The 21,518-nt window shown below is 37.5% G+C and overlaps 1 protein-coding gene across 1 annotated transcript in view; it reads right to left on the bottom strand.

Annotated features, from left to right (window-relative positions):
* Positions 1–21,518, bottom strand: part of PATJ (PATJ crumbs cell polarity complex component) — a 350,706-nt gene that overhangs the window by 177,965 nt on the left and 151,223 nt on the right. The window contains exon 27 of the mRNA XM_044914529.1: positions 11,977–12,076. Coding sequence (XP_044770464.1) covers positions 11,977–12,076 — 100 coding nt within the window. The remainder of the gene's footprint in view (positions 1–11,976; positions 12,077–21,518) is intronic.

Genomic DNA, 21,518 nt, shown 5'->3' with positions numbered 1-21,518 from the left:
TCTCACTCTCCCTCTGCTGTTCCCTCTGCCTGTGCTCTCTCTCTCTTTGACAAATAAATAAAATCTTTAAAAATAAAATAATTCTTGTGAATGTATAGTGGTTTTAATTTGCATTTCCCTAATAATAATGTTGAGCATTTTTATGTGCTTATTAGGCATTTATATATCTTCTTCAGTGAAATGTTCAGTTTTGTCTCTTTTCAAAAAATGGGGTTGTTTTCTTATTGAACTGTAAGACAAGATGCTTTTTTTCTTCCATATTGTGTTATACAAAATTTAAGTGGATTAAATAAATTTGAAAGTAGAAGATTTTCCTCAAAACTCCCCTCTCAAAGTAGTTGGTGTACGTGCTTTTGTACTTTTATCAATTAAAAAATACTAAGGATTCTATAAAATTCAGCTTTGGCTATAAAATCTGACTAAACTCTGCTATTCAGCGCTGGCTTCTGGAAGGCTAAAAGATCTGAAAGATACTCGGACATCATTCAGGTCCTTCTGCATCCATGCAAGATCAGTAATCCTGGGACAGCATGGATTAACAAAAGAAAGTAACTGTGTATTAATGGCAATAACTCAAACAAGGTTGATGTTTTGATGTACTGTTAATGCCTAGGTTAGAATTCTTGATGTAACTTAGAGTGAAAAATTTCTTTATGTGCTTCATATGTTGAAATCCTTTCAGTTAATTGAAGTACACATGCTCATTACTGTAAGAGTAACATACTATAAATAACTAAAGATGAGGGTGAAAGCTGCTACCATTTTGTATGAAAAATTAAAAAATTTTTTAAAAGGTTAAGTAGGAAAATATATTAACAGTTAATGTGAATTTTAAGAGAATTAACTCTCTAAAGAACATCGTGACCTTTGTGAATCAACAAATTCATAAATATTTAAATACTACAAGGCAGAATAAGGGAGATTAAGTCATGTCATAAACTTTGTAGGGCTGTTTGGCAAACTAGCACTCATATTAAAGTAATCTTTAAAAGCTATATTTTTAATTTTTATTTTTTTATTTATTTTTATTTTTTTTTAAAGATTTTATTTATTTATTTGAGAGAGAGAGAATGAGAGACAGAGAGCATGAGAGGGAGGAGGGTCAGAGGGAGAAGCAGACTCCCCGCGGAGCAGGGAGCGCGATGCGGGACTCGATCCTGGGACTCCAGGATCATGACCTGAGCTGAAGGCAGTCACTTAACCAACTGAGCCACCCAGGCGCCCTATATTTTTAATTTTTAAATTCCATTTGGACCATGAATTTTTCTCAAAAAATTCTCCTGTGTATTTTTCCTACATCGGGAGGAATGAAGTAAAACATCAACCCTGCAATGGTAAAATTCCATTGGAAGAAAATAATCACAAAATCATATACCAATGCTTCTATGATAATTCCACCTTTGGTCCAAAGAAAATATAAAGAAAAGAAAGAGAAAAATACTCCAGAAAAAGGAAGTATTCCAAAATGCCTTTCTCGTCCAGTGATCCCAACTGGAAGTGGGAGCATAGTGGTTTCATAGCACAAAATGGTGATCAGGGAGCAGCCTAGCTGTACAGAGTTATTAATGAAGTACTGATCCTACCCAATAATGTTAAACTTAAAACACGTGTAAACATGTAAAAACTTAAGCTATAGTAAGTTTTACTAAAATTTCAATATATACATATGCCAGAAATTTCACTCTTTTTTTTAAGTAGGCTCCATGCCCAGTGTGGAGCCCAGCATGGGGCTTGAACTCATGACCCTGAGATCAAGAGTCGGACGCTGAACGGACTAAGCCACTTGAGGGCCTGCAGAAATTTCATTCTGTAGTGACAATATTCAGCAAACACTGAAGAATGTTGTATTACTATTGATGAGACCGAAGAGTAGTAGCTAACATTTCTGGAATACTTCGCACGTGTCACTTCCTATACAAGGATTTTATATACATTATCTCTTCTAGGCTCTCATAGCAACTCAGTGAAAGCAGTACTATTTAGTATCTCCATCTTACAAATGAGGACTCCAAATGAAAAGGATGCAGCCTGTTTCAAGTCAGATGGCTACTAGGTGACTTAATCAAGGTGTTATTATGTATTATTTACATATAATATATACTGCTATAATTGCTGTTAGTGAAAAAAGCAGAACACATTTTTGTAGGTATATACACATATACATACACATATATTCACATGGGCAATGAATATTCCCTAGGCTATTTCACTGGAAGTTGAATTATTCAGTCAAAGAACATGCACATTTAAATTTTTTATACATGCTGCCAAATGGGTCTCCAAAAAGAGGTGCATGAATTCATATTCCTGCCAACAGTATGTAAGTACGCCTATTTCCTACAACCTCTCCAAAAATGAGCAATATTAATTTTTAAAATCCTAAGTAATGTGGTAGGCAAAAAAATGATTAACTTACATATCTCTCATTATTAGTGAGGTGGAAAAGACTTTTTGTATTTGTTGCCCAAATCTATTTCTTTTGTTACATACTGTCTGATCTTCGCTTGTTTTTCTATTGATGTACATGTCTTTTTCTTCTGACTTGTATGTTTATGTATACATATTTTTTTATTATCCCCCACTTTCATACTCTATTTTTTATACACGGATAAATTATTTCTACATCAGGATATAAATTTTGTGGGACAATACCTAAGAACATTTTGAATATTTATTGGTAATGATACTGTTTAAAGATATATTTATTGTTATAACTGTTTTCAATTTTTATGTAAGTAAACTTATAATTATTTTCCTTTATAGTGTAAGTATAATAATATGAAAGGCCTTTCTTTGTGCCAAGATTACATTTTTAAAAATCTTTATAGACTTTTTATAGTATTTGTATGGTTTCAGTTTTTAGAAGCAAACAATATTCAAAATTAATTTTTAATTTTGATGAGAAATGGAGATCTCTACATTTTCCCCCTAATTATTACATATATCTCATCATTTATTGAATAATCCTATTTCTGCTATTTCAAAAAAGATTTTTATGTTCTAAATTCTTAACACCTGGGTTTATTTCTAGACCATTTTTATTTGCAAATACTAAATGGATTTAATAACTGCAGTTTTTTTTTTTTAAGATTTTATTTATTTACTTATTGGAGAGGGAGAGAAACAGAACAAGCAGGGGGAGAGAGAGTGAGAGAGAGAGGGAGAAACAGGGTCCTTACTGAGCAGGGAGCCTGATGCAGGGCTCCATTCTAGGACCTCAGGAACATGACCTGAACCAAAGGCAGCTGCTTAACTGACTGAGCCACCCAGGCGCCCCTAATTACTGCAGTTGGAAACACTGTTTCTAATCAGAAGGGCTATTGGTACTCTGGGCAGGGTAACTCTTCATTGTATGGGACTGTTCCATGTAATACAGTGATCTTGGCAACACAACTAATAAATGACAGCAGAATCCTCCAACCATTTAGACCAGGGGACGCCTGGCAATGTATGGAGATCATCACAACTGGGGTGGGAGAGAGTGTGTTAATGGCATCTAGTGGATAGAGCCCAGGGATCTGTCCAACATTCTACAATGAAAGGAACAGCCGCCTTCCTCCACCCAACAAAGAATTATCTGGTCAAAATTGCAATAGTGCCAAGGTTGAGAAAAGCTGATTGAGATAACCAAAACATTCCCACTCGTTTCTATAAGCTCCAGGTTCAGTTTGAAAACCACCAGTTTAGAATATATTCAAATACGAGGAGAGAATTTTCAAAACTGTCTAGCATTTCATTTCCAAATCAATTTTCAATCACAGGCTATATATATTTAGGATTTGGACTCAAATTATCTTAAACTTACAGACTAATTTAAAAATAATTGAAATCTTTAATATACTTACTCTTCCAATCAGGAAAATAACATGTCTATATTTCTCCCCCGAATCTTCTTTAATAAAGTTCCACAGTTTTCTTTAAAAATAAGCTATAGCGGTTGTCAACTTATGGTCCATGAATTTTTATTTTTTTTTAAAGATTATTTTAATTTAGACAGAGAGAGCGAGAGCACAAGCAGGGGGAACTGTAGAGGGAGAGGGAGAAGCAGGCTCCCTGCCAAGCAGGGAGCCCGACGCAGGGCTCGATCCCAGGACCCTGGGATCATGACCTGAGCCAAAGGCAGATGCCTAACCATCTGAGCCACCCAGGTGCCCCTGGTCCATGAATTCTTAAATGAACTTCAGGACTTCCACTAAATAGGCAAAACGATACCTATTTAAAATGAGGTGTGTGTGTGTAGGTGAGTGGGTGTGAGTGTACATGTGTGTGAGGGTGCATGCACGGGTAACAATGGTTTTGTGTATCTATATACATTTTTCGGGGGGGGGGGGATAGGTTTAGAGCTTTCATCACAGTTGTCAAAGAGTAAATGTCAAAAAGTTATTATGGATTACTGCCATGAGTTTTATATTTCTAATTGTATTATTCCTAGGTATTTTCTAGTTTGCCCGTTATCACTATTACAGTAATAATACAGATTAGACAATATTTTTATGTGTGCAATTCATATATAGCCTTACTTAATATTGCCAAATTTTGGGGGGGGGTTTGAATTTTTGAGATTGACTACACCACCATCTGTGAATAATCGTTCTCTAATTTTTTTCTTTTTGGAGAGGGGCAGAGGAGGTGAGCTCAATGCACTGCTAGATTCTTGAGGAGAGTAGAGCTAGCAAGCATCCTTGTCTTCTTCCAAATTTAGACGCAGATTCTATTTATGGTAAGAAGAAGAGGGGTGTGGGGTGGGTTCCCCACCCCACTCCATGGAAATACATGTGAATTATCTATTAAGTCTTTTTAAAAATTAGAATATGTATGTATGTATATTTTAGTATGACTATAAAGAATTTCTGAATAAATATGGTGAAGTGGACTGACTGCTAATGAGTAGGACTTTTTTTGGGGGGGGGTGATGAAAATGTTCTAACTGTTCTAAAATTGATAGTAGTGATGGTTGAACAATTCTGTAAATAAAAGCCACTGAGCTGCTTACTTTAAGTAGATGAATTATATAGTAATGTGGATTGTATCTCAATAAAACTGTAATTTTCTAAAAAAGCAACGCCTCTAAACTTAGAAATATTGTGACTCTGAATAATTTGCTAATATATCACATTTCAGGGAGTCTTAGCTAATATCCAATCTTTGAAAAATGAAATAAAATAAAAAACACGAAGATGCAAGGTGTTAGTGATCTAATTTTTATTTGTATGGTGCAATTCACAGGATAATTTTATTATGCTTCAGAGCTTAAATATATACTTTTTACCAAATATTATGTATGACATAAAATTTGGTGGGGTGTGGAAGGCATCTGAGCAAAAGGGTGAATAATTAAACCAGGTCCTTTTTGAGAGAAAAAAAAAATTAAGGTGGAAAAACAAAACACCAAAGGAGAGTACGCCATTCTAAAATTAAAGTATTAAAAAAAAGGCTTTAAGAGGCCTTCAGCCTGTGGTTCATTCACATCTTTGCTATACCACTTAAAAGCTAAGTGTCAAAGAAGTCAATTATATTCTGAGTTTCCAGAACCTAATATGCATCAAGAGACATGTCTATTGTAGGATTCTCACTGCTTCTTTATGATCACTCTCTTAGAGGTTACAAAAAGTCATTCCAAAACCTTCTGCTCCCTGATGTTTAAAAATGTAGTTGAAAGAATGAATACCAACAGGTTTGAAAGACGGGGTGAAGCAAAAGCATTTACTGTCTGGGACCAAAAGTGAACAAAGCAGGACTTTTTAGAGAGAGTGGCTTCTCTCCCTGGGGATCGATACTTTTATATAAGGTGAGGGGTGATATATTGGGAGAGAGAAGGCAAGCTGTTCTGGACAGAAGGCTCTGAAACTAGATGGATGGTACAGCTCAGTAGAAAGGGTCTATCTGAAGCCCCACGAGCACACGTGGATTTTCATCACACTCCCGCCATCACTATGCAAGTCACATACCCTCCATCAGTAATTTGTCCCAAATACTGGATTTCTGTAATATGCCAGGCCAAAACAAAGAGGATTACTAAACTCATGGAACGTGAAGGGAAAGACAGATATTAAACTAATAATCACATAAATAATCACATTTTGTTAAGTGATATAAAAAAAAACCATACAAGAATATTTATTAGAAAAGGAGTGAGGGAAGGTTTTCCGAAGAAGGTGAGATTAAGCTGAAATCAGCAGAAAAGGTAAGATCTCCTTTCAAAGACTCTTTTGTAAATCAAATGAGAAAGCATTTAAAGACTTGGGGAAAATGTAGGACACATAGTAGGTACTCAGTAAATTGTGATTACAACTATATAGTTACTGAAACTGTGGCAATAAAAATGCAAAGGAAGCTACCAGTGTGGGAGAGATTGCGAAGATTAATCTAGGAAGAGAGATAATAAACATATGTGAAGTTTTAGTCTGGGATAAGGACTTTATGAAAAATTAAGAATATAAGGAAAAGGTCAGCCTTCAGGAAAAAACACGTTTTGTTTTTTGCAAAAGATTTAAAGTGCTAGTGGAAAAAAGACATGGTATCTTTTTTTTTTTTTTTTTAAAGGTTTTGTTTATTTGAGAGAGAGAGAGAGACCGAGCACGAGCTGGGGAGAGGAGAAGCAGACGCCCCACGGAGCAGGGAGCCTGACACAGGGCTCGATCCCAGGGTCCCAGGATCATGACCTGAGCCGAAGGCAGCAGCTTAACTGCACCCCCTCTTTTTTAAGATTTATTTATTTCAGAGAGTATGGTGAGGGTCCGAGGGAGAGGGAGAGGGGAAGCAGACTCCCCAATGAGCTCAGGGCCAGGACACAGGGCTCAATCTCACCCTGAGATCATAACCTGAGCTGAAATCAAGAGTTGACACTTAACCAACTGCACCACCCAGGCACCCCAACAGCCAACTGAAAACAGGTCAGGATATCAGAGAGAAGTTATGGCTAAAAATGAAGATTTTAAAGTCACCATGTGATAGTGAACTGAGTGATACTTCATGCCGTCAGTGACCCTGAACCTTTGACAAGACCTTTAAATTTAGGTATTAAAGACTATTACCATAAAGTTAAGTCTGGGAAGTTCTGTACCATTGGTAACCTCCCTTTGACAAATCCTGCAGGACCTATAATGGCAGTTTTTCGACAGCTAAAAATTTATGTAGATATTGTTTCTTAATTCTTGTTTCATAATTATTAAAATTTAAGCATTTTTCATTCAATTGACAGATAAACTTCCTATAATTAGACACCAGAATGTCATGAATTATGTCCAACTATGCAAGATAAGCGATCTATGACGTAAATACCTATCATGTACCAAACTTTCTATATGAGTTGTAACATTTAATTCTCTTTTTTAAAAGATTATTTATTTGAAAGAGAGTGCACGAGAGAGAGCAAGGGCAAGGGGGGAGTGGGGAGGGGCAGAGGGAGAGGGAGAAGCAGATGCCCTGCTGAATAGGGAGCCGGATGTGGGACTCCATCCCAGGACCCTGGGACCACGACCCGAGCTGAAGTAGATGCCTAACAGACTGAGACACCCAGGCACCCCAACATTTAATTCTCATAACAATCTCCACAATCGTTATTTTTATCAAGTATTCTTTTTCTTCTTATCGGTTTTATGTTACTAGTTCAGTGTTTGCTTCCATGATTCTGACCTCAACCTCTCAGTATCATTCCACATCTGGCCACTGAACGTTCAGTGACAAAACCCTTCTTGCAACACGTTCTTCTCTTAAACAGCCTGACTCTACAATCTCCCGGAAATGTTCTTATGCTAGGACGCTCCTCTGCTGGTTCACGAGGCCCATGCTGGGTTTGCTTTCTGTCGCTGTCTACACATCACCCCTAAGCAAACTCACCAGCTCCCATTAAATGCCAGCTTGGTTTTCTGAATATGGTCCCTGGATGAGAAGTATCGGCATCAGCTGGGAAATTATTAGAAAAGGAAATTATTGGGTGCCTGGGTGGCTCAGTTGGTTAGGCGACTGCCTTCAGCTCAGGTCATGATCCCAGGGTCCTGGGATCGAGTCCCGCATCGGGCTCCCTGCTCCTCGGGGAGCCTGCTTCTCCCTCTCCCACTCCCCCTGCTTGTGCTCCCTCTCTCGCTGTGTCTCTCTCTGTCAAATAAATAAATAAAGTCTTAAAAAAAAAAAAAAAAAAAAAAAGAAAAGGAAATTATTGGGTCCTCCTAGATGAGAAGAATCAGAAATTGAGAGTGGGCCCAGCAACTAGTGCTTTTACAAGCTCTGTAGGTTCCTTTGATGCACTCTGAAGTTTGGAAACCAGAGCTATAGATTAGTGTTTTTCATATTGCAGGTTGCGACTTGGTAGTCAAGAAATAAACTGAGCTGCAAACAGCATTTTAAAAAATGAAACAGAATAAAAAAAATAAAGTTTTTCATATGTTATAAAAGTAAGTAATATTTTGTGAAACCTTTGTTTCAGTTATAAATGCACTAAGTGTGTGTGTACACATCTATACTTGATTGTAAAGATTTTATTTATTTATTTGACAGAGAGAGAGAGAGAGAGCGAGAGAGGGAACACAAGCAGGGGGAGTGGGAGAGGGAGAAGCAGGCTTCCTGCTGAGCAGGGAGCCCAATGCGGGGTCGATCCCAGGACCCTGGGATCATAACCTGAGCCGAAGGCAGACGCTTGATGACTGAGCTACCCAGATGCCCCTATACTTGACTGTTAAGTAAAATATAGGTTACTATGGATCACAATCTGAAAAAAAAAAAAAAATCTGATCTATAGGACTATATAAGCCAGCTCTTTGATTCCATCTTGTCACTTTGGTCTTATCTTGGCCTTTCTTTCCCATTCTACTTAATGTTGACTCCTCCAAAGCATTTATTCTCACACTATGTTGATTATTTTATTTAGACTATTTATCAATATTTTAACTATCTTATTGTTTATAATCTTTCTCTCCCACTAGAATATAAGCTAATAGGAAGAGAGATCTTATTCCCCGCTATGTTCCTAATACCTAGAACAATGTCTGCCCACCTATAATATCCACTCAATAAACATTTTATGGCAGGATGAAGTTTATGACTAAGTAACTTAGCAAAGCTCACCTAAGTTAAATTATTTTTTAAAGATTTTATTCATTTATTCATGAGAGACAGAAAGAGAGAGGCAGAAGGAGAAGCAGGCTCCCCACTGAGCAGGGAGCCCAATGCAGGTCTCAATCCCAGGACCCCAGGATCACGACCTGAGCCGAAGGCAGACACTTAACTGACTGAGCCATCCAGGTGCCCCAGATTTTAACTATCCTTTAAAATCCTATGTGTCTCATGTCTGTGATCTCTCTAATGCAATCACCACTTCCTGGTGGTCCTAAGGCTTGGATTCCAGCCATCCACTTCACAGTCCTGGACCATACTTAGTTTGGGACAATAAGAATCTGGTAAGACAGTGAACCAATCTACTCTTAGTTTTAGATGGAGGAACAGAGTAGTCATTTCATGAGATTAAAAAGCCATGGGATCCATTTCACAAAGAAATATAAGAAAGCTAGAAGCTTTAGGCTCACCTACATTTTAAATGTGAACTATCTAACACCCCATACAGTTCAAACTCTTCTGCAGAAAGATGAACAGTGAATTCAACGGGAAGGGAAAAGTATGCTGAGAAGGAAAAAATTAGAGAGCAAAACAAATGGGAAGTCATATTCACAGCCCAAATATATTTGCTGGAGAATCTGTGAAATGTTATGGCTATAAGATGATTTAGGAATTAGAAGTCTTTTTCTGCATGCAGTGCAAATCGGTGCCTTCCTGAACCCCACTAATGCTGTGAATTTGTTTGTGCACATGTGTGAACACACATGTACATGACTGGAACTTGGGGGAGGGTGCTGCTCTTCTATCTTAAGGCCTCAAAGTGATATTCACTAGATAACCCCAAGCACTTTGTACCTACTTCTGCCATAGTAAATGAGACTTAAGTTAACGGGAAGTATAGAAGAAGAGTACAGGCTCTGGAGTCAGAGAGTCTGGGTTTAAATCACATTTCTACTACTTACTGGCTATGTAACTTTGAACATATTCCTTAATTTTTCTGAGCCTCAGTTTATTTGTATAATTAGAGATCTCACAGGTTAGTATATCGATTGGGTTAATAATACATAAAGGCCCGGCACATCGATACCAGAGTGCTTACTAGATATCACAATCCTTATACCAAACTCTTCAAATCCTTTTCTCCTCAGATTCTAACAACCCTGTGAGGAAGATTATTACAAGACTTCCCTTCCCCTATTACAGATGAGCAAGTGCGAGCCATGAAGGGGTTAACTTGTCCATGAATTCACAACTAAATAGAACTAGGATTAGAACATAGTCTTAGTCACATGCCTAAGCCAGATTTCCTAACAACTATGCAAATATGGGCATTCTAGCATCCCAGAAATTATGAATAACCAATGAGATATCTCCACTCAGCTGCAGCTGTCCTCATACCTGTATCAGAACAAGGGCTTGTGTTACATGTGCGCACACACCTATCAATCATCTCCATCATGTGTAACTCTCCAAAAGAGGTGGAGAAACAAGGCACTACAGCACATTGATCAAATTTTGCTCCCTTCTGGGTTAGTGACCCCAACAAGAAAAAAGGAGCTATGTTTTATTTCTTTCATAACAGATTTACTTAACACTGTTGGTAAAAAGCAGTCGGCTTTCAACAGAGATCTGTTGAATTAATGAAGAAATAATGCACCAGAAAGGGCTGTATAAAATCAAAGTGCAGGGCGCCGGGGTGGCTCAGTCGTTAAGCGTCTGCCTTCGGCTCAGGTCATGATTTCAGGGTCCTGGGATCGAGCCCCGCATCGGGTTCCCTGCTCAGCGGGAAAACTGCTTCTCCCTCTCCCGCTCCCCCTGCTTATGTTCCTTCTCTCACTCTGTCTCTCTCTGTTAAATAAATAAATAAAATCTTTAAAAAAAAAAAAAAATCAAAGTGCAAATCAATTTTTTATAAAGCCAACTAAATAATTATAAACATTATCTATTTATATTCAAATTTATATACATACTACTGTATTTAGAAAAGTATCAAGTTATAAAAATCAACATAATAATTATTAGTAAGAGCTATAATACTTGCTGAAATTTTACTATATAGCAGGCTAAAGGCATTATCACCTTGTTTTAATCTTTACCACACACCTCTGAAGGAAGAACCATGATTTTTATAGAAGAGGGCATGCTGAAGGTCATAATTTTAACTCCTTCGATATCTATATCAAACTCTTTTTCTAAATTGTGGAAGGAACAAGATTATTTTTAAAAGAACATTTACATATTTCACAAACCATAAAATCCACCCATTTAAATATATAATCCTGGGGGTTTTACTATATTCACTATCACCACAATCTAATTTTAGGGTATTTTTCATCCTCCCCCAAAAAATTCCATGTACAACAGCAATCGGATCTAACTATATATACTTTACATGCATAAAAGAGATGCAAATTCTTTTAAATAAAGCCTCCATTAAATATATGTATGAATGTATATTTGATACAGTTAATGCAAAGAAAATCATGAAAGGAACTGTAAAGGAGAAAATATGACTCGGGTCTTTTCTAATTTTGTATTAGCAACATCACCATTGGTTTGAATAGAGCAAGTAATCAAGAGCTGACATCCACATCCAACTCAGATTACTGTGGGTCAAACTGAGAGTTAAAGGACTTCTTAGCATTTTCACATTCACATCCAAATATTAAGACTAGGAGGAAATGTAGATAAAATAGTGTATAACCCACTGCCTTTGATATTCACTCCAATACTATATTAGTGTTAAGGAGGAAAGTTTAGGAAAATAAAGTCATAAAAGGAGATATAACATTTTCCTTTTCAGCATGATATGCTTATGCACATTTTTCCAAGAACCCACAGCACTGCATTTGATAATTGACAATACTCCTGAAAGCACAATTTAATGAACTCTGCATTCACTTCAAAAAATGAAAAGGAACTCACTGTTGGTAAATGCATATTCTTCTTCATTTTCGTCACTGTCCTCAGACGGAGCTTTATAAGGAGGTGGCAGTTTCACTGGAGGTGGAGCTGTTCCTTGTCTCTGAAAATGCAAAATTTGAGAGAAGGTTAATTGCCTTTGCACAATCCTCTTCCTCAATGACAAACAGGCTAAAAAAATAATCTGGAAATATTTTGACTGAATCCAACTTCAGTCATATAACAAGGGCTGTAAAACAATTTGTTTTCTTATATTTATGTTATTATGTAAGTGACTGTGATGTAAGCACACCACTACAGAAAACAGGAATTCAAAAGCACAGCATTTAAGACTGTTGACCTACCCAGAAAAATGCATTCCTTTCCCCAGTGAGAAAGCCAATTATGTATATTTTATTTACAGTTACCAACCAAAAAATCCAAATGAAAAACATTTCAAAATCCACTGTATTAATTTTACATTTATTTAAACTGTTCATCAAATTGTAGAAGGTACAGATTTCATTCTTTAAAAAATAGCTGAAATGAAATGCCAAGGTTTTCTAACTGAAAAAATATTCATCTGTAATTTACAGTCAACACACATTTTAATGTTTTAAAAAAGAAAGAAATCTTTATGATGAATACTTTTTGTATTTCGGTGTTAAGTATTCTTTAAATTTACACACCACATGATACAGCACATAAATATTTGGTTTGGACTTAATTAAAGCAAAACAAAACTCAATGATCAGATTACCTTCACAGAATGCAGACATTTTCTTGAACGCTGGGAAAAATAAAACATGCTAAAGTTTATGGAGGTCCAAGCTGCTAAAAAGAATAGGAGCTGATATACGCAAGCACTCCACAGATACCAAAATAACTGGATTAAGATTTTGTTTTGCTACAGGGTTTCAGTAGAGTACATTCAATTATGATTTACATGACAAAACCACTAATGGCAGGATACACCCCAGTAAATGGACAATGACTGGTCCATTACAGAAAGCAGGCATGTAATAAATTCCTCCAAAGCAGAAAACACTCTCTGCGATCCATAAACAAAAACACACACCCAAATTTAAGATAATGTCTAACCAAAGCAGCACTTCATCTATATGTAGAAAATTCAAAAATCAGTAAAATGCAGGAGTGATGAAGAAAGAGAAGATGCCAAATACAAAATGCCTATTAAGCAACAAAAGAATACAGAAATGCGATCATGCTGTATCTTTATTCTTCCTTGGAAAACCTTAGAAGTGAGTTAAATGAAGAGTAAAAAAGACAAATGGATTCCTTTCAGTAAACCTTTTCCTCAGAACCACATCATTCTAGGTCAAAATTAATAGTTGGAACAAGGACAGCCAGCTTTTAATATTAAGAGAGAGAATTCTCTTTGAAGGTGTTTTAAAAACATATTTCAGAGGAAACTCTCTATACCACTGATTTATTAAAATTAAATTCTCCAACACTGTGGAAAAGAATATAGAATAAGCATGTCTTGGTGACCCTAAAGTTTGAATGTGGGTTGCCATATACCTGGGGCATCTTTCTACTGTACATGAGGGAAGGTTATAGGCAGGACCTGGCTCTCTCTGTGGCAATGAAGGCTGGATGGAGCAAGGTACATACAAGGAGGCCAGGTGAATGTAATCTCCATGAGGGCAGAGAACAATAGTGTCGTATCCTCACTCCGAGAACAGTGTCCGGTACGAAGCAGGCCTCCCTTAACTATATGCTGAATGAGTAAATAACTGGTTGTCAGTCATGCCAATTAGGTCTTCTAACATATTACCTTCCAGAAAAATGACAATGATGGAAAAGGTTCTTGTCCAATAGCAGTGCATATTAATTTTGTCTGGTAGAGATGCAAATTATTTTAGTCCTGTAGAAAGGATAACTCCAAAGGTTATGGTTTTATTTCCCTGTAAGACGTTAACCAGTTTTGTATCTAAATTTGAATCTAACTTATGTATTCTTTCTTTCTTTCTCTCTCTCTCTCGCTCTCTCTTTCTTTGACACAAGAGGGAGAGCGCACAAGGAAGGGAAGGGCAGGCAGGGGGAGGGAGAAGCAGGCTCCCCGCTGAGCAGGGAGCCCCCTATGTGGGGCTTGATCCGAGGACTCTGGGATCATGACCTGAGCTGAAGGCGGATGTCTAACCGACTAAGCCACCCAGGCACCCCTGCATTCTTTCTTTGAACAATTAATAAATACTTCACTGTCTCCAGTTCTCTCTGAACCAGGCTAACCATCTTGTTGGTTCCCTCGTTAATGAGTTAAGTAAATAAATGTACATTTTGCATAATTTTATAGGTCACATTTTTATTTCTTAAATTATATTTTGTCAGTTATGGAGGTCTGTTCAAGTAGACTCACCTTCCAGAACCAGTTAAACAGTTACGCCTGAAATATGCAATTCATGAACTGCATAAGCCCATATACATGATTTTTTGGCGCCCACGGTAAATCCCCAGTGGCAACAGAACTTTGTCTTTTTGACTCTGTTTCTCTTATTTCCAACCCTATGATTTTGTTTCTGATACTAAGCCAAGTTTGGCTCTGATTTGCACTTGGGCTATAAGTTATTTCCCATTAGTAGCAGCAATAAATGGAGTTTGGTGTTACGGTCTAACAATTTAGTGGTATTTGAGGGTCTATTATATATTGGTTCTACAGGGATCTATTCCCTATAGGGTGAGAGACAACAGCAAAGGTTGTTAGTCTTTGTTTGCCTGTTGGTAAGTTTTTGTATACTAACAGGTCTTGAGTCCAATGGAAATAATAGCTTTTTGACATACAGACCAGGGGGCTTGTGTACTTCTGAGTCTACATGTGTCGTATGGCTGAAGCTGCAGGATAGGAGCTGAAAGTGCTCTGTGTAGCTGAAAGTGAGGAAAGCCCTTACGTCTCACTGTGAGAAATATTTTCCTACCTTCAGAGGATGCTAATAAATTAGAAAAAAAATCTTTCCGATCGGTTTGAAGAGACTAATAAGCATTGTTAAATCTAATATTCCCAGAGTTTTTCAGAAAATAGTAAAACTAAACTCACATTACCTTAGATGTGACAGCCTTTTAATTAAAAACCAAAATCCATTTTTACAAAAACCACTAACTCAGAAGCATTTTAATGTGACAATCCAGATTCACAATATCAAAGTGATTTGGTGATTTAAATTTAGAAACAGTTCTACTTTCTTCCTGATATCCTTGATCTTACTGATGTGGTGTATAAAGCAAAAATATGTAAGACTGTAAAAACATTTACAACAATGTTGCATGATCCCCACATGTCTACATGCTATGTATGTATACAGATATATTTACATATTGCAGAGTATTGTCAGGTAGTTCTAAGACCTAACACAATGTGGAATATCATGAGAGAACACTATCATCTGTTGCTGTTAAGAATAATCAAAGATGGGGCACCTGGGTGGCTCTGCGTCTGGCTAAGCGTCTGCCTTCAGCTCATGTCATGGTCCCGGGGTCCTGGGATCGAGCCCTACATCGGGCTCCCTGCTCGGCGGGAAGCCTGCTTCTCCCTCTCCCACTCCCCCTGCTTGTGTTCCCTCTCTCGCTGTCTCTGTCAAATAAATAAATAAAATCTTAAAAAAAAAAAAAAAAAAAAGAATAATCAAAGAGCACATCCTGTAACATTCTAAGTGCCACCAGGAAGATCACAAGAAATGATTTTGATCTTTGCAAAAACCTTCATGAGGTTCTCCTTAGCCCCAGGCTCTAGCATGTCCAGATTTCTCACTTGAAATAGATGCATGTCTTCACACACCTTATGGAGGAATAATTTAAATATAATAAAATGTACTCCATTTAAGTACTTACTTGGAATAGATACATTTTTATAAGTTTAACATGACTGTATTTTTAGGGACTATTATGTTTGGTGGGAGACGACACTTTCATTTGGGTAGTACATAAAAAGAAAAGAGAACTAACAGTAGGAGACTACTTCTCTGTGAACGAACATCTCCCATTTGTGTTCGTGTCCGTGACTCCTTTAAGACAAAGAATATATGATGTAAACCTGAAGAAAATTTTAGAAGGACAATACCAAAGAGTTACGAGGATAGAGTTAATATTAGTATGTCTATGACTCCTGATGGCCTGTCTTTTCACACTCTGTGATGAGAAACAGCACAGACAATAGTGAACTGAAACAAAACAAGAAAAAAACTAGGAATTTATTTAAGACCTGTTTATGTATTTTTTGGTGTTTTTTGGGGGGGGGGGTAACTTAGTTTCTTAGTCACACTCTCTTTTTTTAAAATGTGAATGATCTCAAGCCAAAATTTAGATTTCTAGCCTACACCTGTCCTAGTAATTGGCTTCAGGTACTTTTTTTTTTTTTTAAGATTTTTTTTTTTTTGGGGGGGGGGAGTGAGTGGGGAGAGGGGCAGAGGGAGAGGGAGAGAGAGACTCTTAAGCAGACTTGTAGCTGAGCATGGAGCCCCCTGATATCATGACCTGAGCCGAAATCAAGAGTCAGGCACTTAACTGTGCCACCCAAGTGTCCCATTTCAGGTGTTTTTTATCATGTCTTTTTTGATTGTCTAGGTAATTCTAAAGAACATGCACTGCTTTTGTATTAAGGAGGAAATAATGCATAAAAGGAATTACTTCTAATGATACTTTTTAAAGAGATAATATAATTTGTAATCATCTGACCTCCCAACTGTGGGAAGGTCCCCCTGTCTGCATCCTGCGCATGCTTCTATCATCATAATTATACTTCTATTTATTTCACTACGTGTCACATTCACTGGTGCACCTCTTGGAGTAAAGATGATTCATCATTCCAGAAGGTAGTATAGTGCTTGGCATGTAAACTGTGATTTCAGAGAAGAGACACAGTAAAGTACATCCTGTAACCACTGAAAACAATTAAGTACAATCTTGTAACCACTGAAACATCATCCTGTAATAGAGACACAGACACTGGTATGACTTCTCTCATTGCAATGTTAACTCCGTGGTTATTCTCTATACCAAAGAATTCAGCTGGACCGACTTTCGTGACTTTTGGTTATTACCGAGCTCTTACTGCATTTTTAAAATTTGAATGCAAATATCCTTGCTTTGTATTGAGATTCAATTTGGTTTAATGGAACAGGCCAAAATTGGTAAGAACCATATATTTATCTTTTTCCTTCCTGGGATCTTAAGTGGAATTATCCTGAATCAACTAAATTACCTTATTCCCTAAAGTAATTAAATTAGTCACCAGTTTATTCATTTGGGTGTGGTTATTACCTATGTCCCTACAGACTAATCCCTTGTCTACTTCCTTTATGACGTTATATCCCCAGACTGCTGCAGTCTTAACTGCCACACTATATATAGGATTCCAATAGACATTTGATGAATGCTCAGATCTTTGAATCAAGATATGAACTGATAAGGGGCGCCTGGGTGGCCCAGTCCTTAAGCGTCTGCCTTCGGCTCAGGTCATGATCCCGGGGTCCTGGGATTGAGCCCCATATCGGGCTCCCTGCTCGGCAGGAAGCCTGCTTCTCCCTCTTCCACTCCCCCTGCTTGTGTTCCCTCTCTCGCTGCCTCTCTCTCTCTAATAAATAAATAAAATCTTTAAAAAAAAAAAAAAAGATATGAACTGACAAAATTCCAGCAAGAGGATAGACTAATTATTCTGAGAAATCCATCTGAACCACAAAAAGATGACAGATAAACTTTAAAAAATGTGCTTTTGTAACATGTGACTGAAGCCAGAAACAACCATAAATCCCAAATCATAAGGTAAAATGGGGCACAGGAAGGAGGCATTTGCCCAGAGGGTATGTGCCATTCCTGGTGACCTAAAGCCAGAGGTGTTTTGTTTTGTTTTGACCTTTACTCACTCAGCCAGTATATACTGTGTGTCTATGAGGTGCCGGGCAGTGTTCTGGGCAACGGAGACAGAGTAATGATGAGACAGATGAGCTCCCTGTCTTCATGGGGCTTCTTTTCCAGCCCCTCTCAGATGCCACATTTTGTGGGTCTTCATGTCTTATCCCCAAATTGCTTTAAGGCAGTAGTCACCGAATTCTCCATTGTTTGCCTTGCTCCACTAGAATGGAAGCTCCAGGACAGGGAATTTTTGTCTATGAAAACTTCATTGTTATGTACTGACATGAAAAAATACACACATTTTAAAGTGTACAATGTGAATTCATCACCATAATCAGGATGATGAATATAATCATCAGTCCCAAAAGTTTCTCCGTGCCTCTTTTTAATCCCTCCTCCTTCCTGCCCCTTTCCCTGGTCCTCCATTCTCTTGAACTACTAATCTCCTTTTTGTCAGCATTGGTTTTATTTTTCTAGACATTTAATCCCTGTAAATAAAGGCTGTTGCCTTGCAAAGGCTGAGAAAGATTTCTGCAAGTAATGACCTGGATCATGTACATAACTAGTATTTCTACAAGCCATAACCATGGTCTTCCGGAATCTACATATTATCTGTGTCTACTAGTGATTGCCAAAAACAACTACACAATCCTGAACACACAGCATATGCTACTGCTAATCTGATTATAATCTATGTGATTAAAATCTCAATTCAAAGAAGGTGGCCAACCAAGCTAAAATACAACCCTATAATTTGGTGAGGAATCTAATGTTATTTTTTCTTATCCTTTTTAAGAACCCTTCCCCCCCAAATCCTCAAGGAACCTTGATTGAGCCCTGTGTACATGTCCACAAATAAAGTTTTCCCAAGTGTTCAATTCAGTTATAGTTTTTTTTTTTTCCCTTTAACAGGGTGAAACCTACAATGGATGAAGTTTAAAAAAAAACAACAAATCAAACAAACAAACCAAAATCTTGACCACAGAAGATAGTAAGGTTATTTCCTGGCGTTAGCCTCAGCTTGAGGTGGAAAAAAAAGAAAAAACGTATTCCCTCAGAATTCCTTACAAGCTCAGACCCTCTCAGGTTGGAGACCTGATTTCATTCTATGTGTGGCTCAAAAATTTCCAAGCTAAAAACCAGGCAAACACAAAAATAAAGTTGGCAAAGATTCAGTGATACTAGATGAAATAGGTATTTGGGCATTACTAAATAATGTCACATATGAATAAAGATAGTTTAAAACTTGTAGACACCTAATAAATTAACTTGAAAAAGTATAAAATAAAAACTGAAAAAGACTAATTTTACTATCAAAATGGGAGACTGTTAGATTACAATGACCTCCCCCACAAAAAAACGCCAGTAAGTATGTAGAGTATCTGAATAACTTAATTAATTAATTTGCTCTAGTGACTTTGTATATAAACCTATATCCAATAACTATCATGTTAGGAGTGCCTGGCTGGCTCAGTCGGTGTGACTCCTGATCTTGGGGTTGTGAGTTCGAGCCCCATGTTGGGTGTAGAGATTACTTAAAAATAAAATCTTTAAAAAGAAAAACTACTGTGCTATTCTTTTAAATCACAGATATACATTTATAATAACTGAGAATGTGATAGGCCATAAGAAGTCTCACCTAATGTAAAAGAATGTTACATAAATCACAATCTCTGATTATAATGGAAATACATTAGAAAATAGTAAGTTTTTAAAACCCATTCACGTGGAAATTTAAAAATATATTTCTAGGGGCGCCTGGGTGGCTCAGTTGGTTAAGCGACTGCCTTCAGCTCAGGTCATGATCCTGGAGTCCCAGGATCGAGTCCCGCATCGGGCTCCCTGCTCGGCAGGGAGTCTGCTTCTCCCTCTGACCTTCCTCGCTCTCTGTCTCAAATAAATAAATAAAATCTTTAAAAAAAAAATATATATATATATTTCTAAATAAATTTGGGTAAAAAGAAATTGTGGGGACTAAAAAAGAACAGTACTGAATAATAGATATTCAACTTAAAATCTTAGGACATAAAGAGTGACTCAGAAGGAAATGTATGGTCTTAAAAAATTAATAAACTCTACAACTATCTAAAGATTATGGCGGAGTGGGGGTGGGGTGAGTAGAAGAAGAAAACCAAACAAAGTAAGGCAATATAAAGATGAGAACAAAAGGATGCCTGGGTGACTCAGTCGGTTAAATGTCCACCTTCGGCTCAAGTCACGATCCCAGCGTTCTGGGATCAAGTCCCGCATCAGGCTCCTTGCTCCGCAGGGAGTCTGCTTCTCTCTCCCCTTCTCCCTCTGTGTGTGTGCTCTCTCTCTCTAGTTCTCACTGTTTCTCAAATAAATAAATAAAATATTAAAAAAAGAAAAGAACTATGGATAGAGCATGGATAATTCAAGCTAATAAACAACTTTGGGGCACCTGGGTGGCTCAGTCGGTTAAGCCTCTTGCCTTCAGCTTAGATCATGATTTCCGGGTCCTAGGACCGCGCCCCCTGTCAGGCTCTCTGCTCAGCGAGGAGCCTGCTTCTCCCTGTCCCTCTGCCTCTGCCTGCCACTCCCCCTGCTTGTGCTCTCTGTCAAATAAATAAATGAAATCTAAAAAAAAAAAAAGATAAACTTTATACCAACAAATGTAAAAAATTAAGTGATATCAATATTCTTAGAAAAGAATCAATAACCATAACTGACATAACTGACTCCAGGTGAAATAGAAAAATCTGAATTGTTCCATAATTATTAAAGAACCAATAAGCATTTTAGATTTTTCCCACATAGAAAACCCAGGCCCAAAATGGCTTCACAGGCTAGTGTGACCAAAGACTTAAGGAATGAATAATTACCGCTTTACACAAATGCTCAGAGAATGAAAAAAGAAGAAATACACCTACTATTCATTTTAGCAGTCTCATATATTCAAAAGCAAATAGAATAGCACTTAAATGGGAAATTCCAGGCCAATTTCATTCCTAGCCACAGATGCAAAAATTCTAAAGGAAATAATGCCAGCAATGGGGGGGGGGGGGGAATGATCAAATTAAGTTTAATCCAAGAATTCAAGATTGGTCTGAGATTATGAAATCTATTACTATAATTTACCACATTAAGGGATTCAAGGAGAAAAAAAGGTACACATACACAATTATTTCAGTGAATGGATAATACATCTGATAAAATTCAATGCCAATGCCATTCATGATAAAAATTCTTAGCAAAGGGGCACTTGGGTGGCTCAGTCATTAAGTGTCTGCTTTCTGCTCTGGTCAGGATCCCAGGGTCCTGGGATCGAGCCCTGCATCAGGCTCCCTGCTCCACGGGAAGCCTGCTTCTCCCTCTCCCACTCCCCCTGCTTGTGTTCCCTCTCTCGCTCTGTTTCTGTCAAATAAATAAATAAAATCTTAAAAAAAAAAATTCTTAGCAAAATAAGAATGAAAGGGGTACTTCCTTAACTTGAAGGATTATCTACAAACATTTACAGCACACATCATATTCAATGGTGAAGTATTAAAAGCAATTTCTTTTCTTTTTTTTTTTTTTTAAAGATTTTATTTATTTATTTGACAGAGAGAGACACAGCAAGAGAGGGAACACAAGCAGGGGGAGTGGGAGAGGGAGAAGCAGGCTTCCCGCCGAGGAGGGAGCCCGACACGGGGCTCGATCCCAGGAACCTGGGATCATGACCTGAGCCGAAGGCAGACGCT

This window comes from Neomonachus schauinslandi, chromosome 4 (genome assembly GCF_002201575.2).
Source record: "Neomonachus schauinslandi chromosome 4, ASM220157v2, whole genome shotgun sequence".
Taxonomy (NCBI): domain Eukaryota; kingdom Metazoa; phylum Chordata; class Mammalia; order Carnivora; family Phocidae; genus Neomonachus; species Neomonachus schauinslandi.
Note: the sequence above shows the minus strand (reverse complement) of the source record. Positions and strands in the feature narration are given on the sequence as shown.